General features: G+C 50.4%; 1 protein-coding gene across 2 annotated transcripts in view; it reads right to left on the reverse strand.

Annotated features, from left to right (window-relative positions):
- The window catches only part of LARP1 (La ribonucleoprotein 1, translational regulator), a 20689-nt gene extending 16443 nt beyond the window's left edge, over window positions 1-4246 (reverse strand). The window contains exons 1-7 of one of the 2 annotated variants that reach the window (XM_024760124.1): window positions 4191-4246; window positions 3859-3924; window positions 2739-2913; window positions 1686-1814; window positions 1501-1608; window positions 1142-1304; window positions 170-314 (exon numbers count right to left, since the gene is read on the reverse strand). In XM_024760124.1, coding sequence (XP_024615892.1) covers window positions 170-314; window positions 1142-1304; window positions 1501-1608; window positions 1686-1814; window positions 2739-2862 — 669 coding nt within the window. In that variant the 5' untranslated portion in view covers window positions 2863-2913; window positions 3859-3924; window positions 4191-4246. Of the gene's footprint in view, window positions 1-169; window positions 315-1141; window positions 1305-1479; window positions 1609-1685; window positions 1815-2738; window positions 2914-3858; window positions 3925-4190 lie in introns of both variants that reach the window. The other variant, XM_024760123.1, reaches the window with a different exon arrangement.
- Window positions 4247-6963: the final 2717 nt, after the last annotated feature.

The raw sequence follows: 6963 nt of genomic DNA on the forward strand, positions 1-6963 counted from the left end.
GGGGAGGGGAGGGGGAGGGGGAGAGAGGCTGGCCAAGCCTTGGAATCTTAGCGTAAGTAATGAGATGAGGACTCTTCCAGGGTTTTCTGCCTTGGCCCAAATTCCAGCTCCTTAATTAAGTAAGGACCTTTCTTTCCTCTGCACCCCAGCCCCAGGGAGGGAGACATACCGCAAAAATGAGTGAAATGTCAGTGGTAAGGGCCTGTACTCGGTGGAAGGACGCAATAAGTGTGATGGGAAGGAAACCGTCAGCATCCATTTTCCGTCGCAGGAAGAAGTCTCGCTCTAAATTGTCCACGCTGAAGTAGTATTCACTAGGTGGAGGGGAGAAGAAGTATGATTGCTTCATCATTTGTGAATATGCCTTCCTTGTTCTGTACACTCCAGGAAGCTCACATAGCCTCTGACCAACCCTGTCCCTACTGTACTTAATAGTCCTAAAGGCTGAAAAGAGATGATGTTATCCTTTCATGGCTCCCTAACCTTGGGTCAAACTTCTCTCTGCCCTTCAGCCTCTTTGTATGACTGACAAACTCCTCATCCTCCTTTAAAACCCAGCCCCAATATTGTTGGTCACTTTCTCTTCTGTTCCTGAGCCACTTATCACACTCTTCTGCAATGATCTACCTCCTTGTACGGCTCCCCCACCGGACTGAGAAACAACATATTAGAGAGGTTAGGAGTTAAGGTTTTGCAAATCAGACAGAAATGGACTCAAATCTGTGCCTTGTCACTTACCAGTTAGGCAAGTTACTGGGCCTGTATGCTCATCAGTAAAAAGGGGATAAAACCCAGCTCATTAAAATTAAATAGACAACCATAGGACTAAATAAGAGAATGCCTATAACACACGGAGCACTGAGCCTCACCAATAATGCTAGCGTTCTGAATGCTGCCATTACAAATAAAGGGATAAAGTGGAGCAGAATCTAGACATTTTCTCTCCTTTTAAAAAAATTAACTAATTAATTTTTATAATAGTAGTACAGCTCTCTCAAGTTACCTTTTTCAGCTCCAGCCAGAGGCAGCAACTGCTGCTAGCACCGGAAGGGCCTGCACAGCCCTACTCTACCAGGCTACCATCCTCAGGCAGCCCCCAATCCTACCCATGTCTCCAGGAGGAAGGCGCCTGTCCACTTACATCTGGCGTTTGATGTAGTCTTTAAGCAGCTCCTGGTCCACGCTGTAAAGCTCAGTGCTGCTGACATTGTCAAAGTAGTAGGTGATGTTGTTCATGTACTTGGGGGTGCGCGGCCCCTCTGCACCGTCAAACTTTCGGTAGCCGAACTGGTAGTCAAAATGGGCTAAGGGGGAAAAGGGCGTCATGAGGGAGAGGAGATCCCTGCCCGCCCCCCACCGCACTCCCTCGGACATCCCGGAGCCCAAAGGGGCCTCACGTACTTCGAGTGCCACCCCGGCCGCGTCCCCGGCCGCGACCACGCCCCCGTCCACGGCCACGGAAGGAAGCCCGCGCCCCACCAGCCCCATCACTCTTCACACTCGATGTCTCATCCTGGTCGTGCCAGGCAGGCTCCGATTTGGTCTCTGGTTGCCAGGCTGGGGTGGGGGGGGCCACGGGCACGGGCACGTAGGTGGCAGGCTCAGACCCTATGGGGAGAGGGGGCGCCGGGTCAGGCCTGAGGAGGAGCCCCATGCCCAGGCCCTCCATAGTGGGAGGTGCATACCTTTGATCTCCCCGCGGTTGGCAGGTGTGTGTCGTGGCTCCGGCGGGCGAGTAGGGCGAGAGACCAGTTTCTCTCTGGGCACTTCAGGCTTCATGTCTATTTGCAACGGAACCCACTTGTGTTTGTTCCCTGGAGGACAGCATGGGTACAAGAAAGGCTTGAAAGAGAGATCTCTCCTGGCCATCCCTACCCCCAACACTTCTGTCCCTGTCTGGGGTCTCAGGCCTGAATCACCATCTGGTGACCTTGGGCAAATTCCTTTCCCTCACTGGACCTCATTTTCATCTCTAAAATAAGAAGGTGGTGGACTTCACTGTGATGGACACTCTTGGTCGACTCCTAATAGCAACTTCTCCACCATCAAGAGAACCCCCTCTGGAACCAGACACATGGCAGCCCAGAATCAAGACTGCACCTTCAGGCTCCCTTAGACACGTGCCGAAATTCTGCCCAGGGGAGCTGAGTGGAAGCAGTCAATTCCAGGGTGAGTCCCTAAAAGGCAGGGAGCTACTCCCCCCTTTCCCCATCCTGCTAGGTGGAGTGAGTCATCTGGAATGAGAAGATCCAACGCACAGCAAGACAAAGGAATCAAAGAGCTGCACCTGGCCTACTTCCACCCAGCTCTCAGGTGAGAGAAGTAACCTTCCATCCTGGTCAGACCTCTGTTCCTCTGGATATGTATGAGAGCAGCCAAACCTGTACTCTAGCCATTTCAGCCAGAGCAATGGGAACTCCTGTCTTTAAATGAAATCTAACACGGGACAGCAATACATCAAGGCACACAAAGAACACTCTGAGGCAGAGACCCCCGCCCCCATCTTCTGCACTGCTAGAGCCCCAGTGCTGAGGACAGGCCTTACCAAATGCTTGTTAAAGAAAAGGAACTGATGGACAGATAGCTGGAGTGAAGCTTGCTACCCAGTGGCCTACACCCATCAGCCTCCCAAGGACGTCTTGCAGGGGCTCCTGAGGTTGCTCCAGCAGCCCTGGCGTTCCCACATTTCTTGGTTCTGCCCTACCACCTTCTCCCGAGTCCTGATCCAAGTCACTCACCTTTCTTCTTCTGCCCGCCTCGCTGGTAGTCCTCATCCCCATTCTTCTCCTCCCCCGATTCATCTGATTTGGTTTTCGGGCTCTCCTTACTATCACTCCCCTCTCCTTTCTCCTGTTCCTTCATGTCCTTTTTGGGTGGCAGCTTGCGGGCAGGCTGAGACTTGTGGGACTGTGGCTGCAGAGGGAAGTAGAGGAACAGGGAGGTGATGTGAGTCTGAGAGCCTCTTGGGATGGGAAAGAAGGGAGCTCCCTGTCACTGGAAGAACGGGGTTGAGGAGCTGGAGCATGTGACGGCAGGTTGGGCTGCATGTATTCTAAGGTCCTACTTTCACACCTGAGATGCTTTTGCTGGGAAAAGTTGTCAAACAGGCAGGAGGTAGAGGACAACCTGTCTCTCCAGCTTCCTTAAGTCTACATGACAGAGACAACCCCCAGGGTTGGGGCTGCGGCCTGCAACGGGCAATTGTTTTACTCCCTACAACAGGATCACATAGTTCAGGTCACCTGTGGGACGGAGGAGATGCTGGCCCCTGGTCTGTCCACACCAACTCTATCTGTGAACTAAAGACCAGTGTGGCCAGAGCCAGTGAGGGACCTAGCTGTCAGCCCAGAACGAAAGTGCTGGGAAGGAAAGGACTGACCAGGAGTCCATCTTCTGCTAGGGCTCAGGAAAGCTACATAAGCTTCCCCATGACCTGTGGTCTGGAGGCGGGTACCTGGCATAATGATCACCGACAGGCGATCCAAGTGTAGTGATGGAGATCACAGGCTTTGGAACAATACAACACACCTGACTTCTAATCCCCACTTGGCCACCAAGGGCTAGTAATTAACTGTCCCCAGCCTCAGTGGCCTCATCTGTAAAATGGGAATTACTGAAGGACCTATCTAGGAGTCACTGAGGGTTAGATGAAATGATGAAAAAACAGCACTTGGCAGTCCCTGACACACAGCAAGGGTGCAAAGAATGGTTCTTAGCTATTTCAATGTTGCCCCTGTGGTATCAACCACTCCTCTTAAAAAAAAACAGAAAGGTAACAGCTGAGGCTCTGAAAGCTTGAGGCCAAATGTGAACATGTAGACAGAATTCAAACCTGCCCATCCCTCCCCACAGACTCACCTGCACACTCTTGTGGGCTATCTCTCCAGGTGTTGGCCAGTTGATTGCATCTCCAAAGTCACCAACCTGCAAGGCACATTCTATGAGGGCTCCAGGGTAACCCTGCCTCGACCATTCAGGCCCTCATCCAAAATACAGCTCCACTGAGAGATCAGAGGCCAAAATCAGTCTGTCCACGAGGACCATCCACAATGTAGAGACCCAGAAAAAGTGCCCCTGCTATTCAGAGAGAACCCAGAAGTACCTCGCAGTCCAGAAGCACTCACTACAACAGAAAAGAGGCTCCCACCTCCAGGAAGTCCCTGCTTGGGTTGCCAACTCCTATTTCTTACCTTGCTACCTTTGCGCTGTTTAGGAACTGCTGCCCTCACCACCCTGGCCGGAGCAGCATGTTCTGTGGGAACAAGAAGGGAGGGAGAGTTACGCAGAGCCCACGGGAGGGGCCCACAACCACCTCCTCAGCCTCATCACTACCCCACTCCACCAAACAACCTGCAGGCTCCCAAAGGAGGAAGACGCGGTGGGGACAGGAAGGACACATGCTCAAACACCTCTTTCTGAAGAAATCATGGCAAGTGCGATCATGGAAGCAGCAAGCAGCCGAAACCCCAAGAACTCAACTCAGAGGACCCTCACAGCTCTATACCCTCTTGTGAAAAAAGGAACTGAGTCCATGCCAGGGTTTGCTCTGTAATTCAGGGCTCCCGAATCGACCGAGATTCCATAAAGGGATCTGAAAGACCCTCTCTGGCTCTAACATTCTAGAAGTCTGTGTGTGAGCAGACTTAGGAAGGCAAGATACAAACCCTAAGTGGGCAATCCAAGGACCTCTTCTAAGCCCCACATGTCAGGGCCAGCCCTGACCTCAGTGACCTGTGGTCAACAGAAGAGTGAGCCGTTCAGAGAAGATGTGCCTGCCTTCCAAGTTTCTAAAGAAAAAGTGAGACCCCCATTTGACTCAATGGTTCCACCTTTAGGGATTTATCCTAATGATACAAATTAGACAAGTGTTTAGGGTTATGTGCAAAGATGCTGAAAGGGCTATTCATAATTTCAAAAAAACTGAAAACAATACATGTCCAATAGCAGGGAACTGGTTAAATAAAAGTTCAACAACTTTTAGAATGGTCATAAAAAGATAATGATCTCTACTGATATGAAAAGATAAACACAACAAATGAGAAAAGTTATAACCCTACTTTTGTAAAGTAAATAAAAAACGTATACATACACATACACACAGTAGAAACTCTAGAAGGAGATATAACCGAGTATTACCAGGAGTTAAGTGGTATGTTTACAGTGATTTAATTTTGTTTGGGGTTCTCCAGTAGTTTCAACAGGGGCAGACGGGGATTTTTATTTTTTTATTTTTTTGGCTGCACTGCATAGCATGCAGGATCTTAGTTCCCCAGCCAGGGATCAAACCCACACCGCCTATAGTGGAAGTGCGGAGTCTTAACCACTGGACTGCCAGAGAAGTCCAGGGGCTTTTTAAAAAGAAGAAAAAAAAAATTTTTTTTAAGGCAGTGGCTCTAATAGGTCTGATCCTTCCTACACCTACACTTATTTTTCCAACTTGGCTCTGAAGACCAAGAGTTTCTGAACCCTTCCTCCCCCAGAGATCCACGGGAAAAGATACATATCCTGGGGCTCTGCTCACCCACTGCTCGCCCATCACTTTGCCTCCATTGTTGGCCAGCCATGCCAGGGGTCAGGAGCTGCCCTCAGTCCCTGAGCAGAGAAATTTGTCCGGCTGGTCTCAGAAGGAATGTTCTATGCCTTGATCAGACGCGTGTTCCCTTAACGAGCAGAGAGAGCCCTTTCCTGAGTCCTAACTGTGAGGCCACTGCATTCTTGGCTTCTACCCCATACCGGAGCCACTGCCCCCTCAAGACACCCCATATGCCACAGGAGAGCTGGGGCTCTGTAACCCAATCCACAGCATCCCCCATTCCCAGTGCTGAGCAGTGGAGAACGAGAAAACCCCTCTCAGTCCCAAGAGGATGAAGCCCTTAGGCCCAGAGAACTACTTACTCCACACTGATTTTCTTGCTAATTCTGGTTTGGCCCAGAGAAAGCTAATACCACCTAGTTCCCTGACTAGGACCAGCAGGGGCAGCCACGAGAAGATCACCTCCCTCAGCTACACACGAGCTGTGACAGCAGTCACTTCTGCAGGGACCCAGCCTCCACACTCCAACAGCACCGCCTGCATGCTACCAGAACGAGAGCACGCCCAAAGGCCTGCAACATCAACTTCATCAACACAAAGTTGGAAAAGAGGATCAGTCAGAGGGCCAGGTGTTCCTGAAAACTACTGGAAAAGGTTTAAGGCAAAGTTTTTCAGGTCACTGTCTATTTCCTCTAATAAAAACTCTTTCAAAACTGCGAGGAATCAGATCCTGTAATCACCCTGCCTGACATTCTGTTCACCAAGATCACCAAGGGACGTGGTAAAGTACTAAAAGTTCAGTCTCCAATTAATGGGAGCGCTAAACTGCCACTGAAAAAGCCCACTGATTCCCTACTCCCCCACAATCCCAAGCTGACCAGGGGAACGTGACAACACGGGGGTTAGGGGCACCCACCCCCGACATAGTCGAAAAATCCAGTCGCACATCATGTGGTGCTGCTTTTACTACTGAAAAAAACCACATGTAAGTGGGCCCACACCGTTCAAACCTGTGCTGTTCAAAGGTCAACTAAATTTTCTATATTGCTTGTTCCAGAAAGATCCTAAAGCTCATCTTTTGGAAAAAAAGCTACCTAGAAGGGCCAGATCTAGGAGGTCTAAGGAGCGGGAAACTAGGGGAGGTTTAGGGGGAGAAAGCATGTGGGTGAGTCAAACTCATCGGGTTGTGGTAAAAAGAACTGGTAAGAGGAAAGGAAAAGCTGGAAATGAAACAGGGATGAGTGTAGGTGAAGTGAGATGGGGCCGGGTTAAGATGGGAGAAGGCCTTGCAGGATGGGGCTGGCCAGAGGGAACTACTAGATTTCAGGCCTTAGTGCCAGGAGAATAGGCGAAGGCCAAATATTTATTGTGGGGCTGGCATCATCTCCTAGAGATGAGTAAAGTATCTAAAAAGACTGAATTTACCCTGA

This window comes from Neophocaena asiaeorientalis, unplaced genomic scaffold (assembly GCF_003031525.2).
Source record: "Neophocaena asiaeorientalis asiaeorientalis breed wild unplaced genomic scaffold, Neophocaena_asiaeorientalis_V1.1 scaffold336, whole genome shotgun sequence".
Taxonomy (NCBI): Eukaryota; Metazoa; Chordata; class Mammalia; order Artiodactyla; family Phocoenidae; genus Neophocaena; species Neophocaena asiaeorientalis.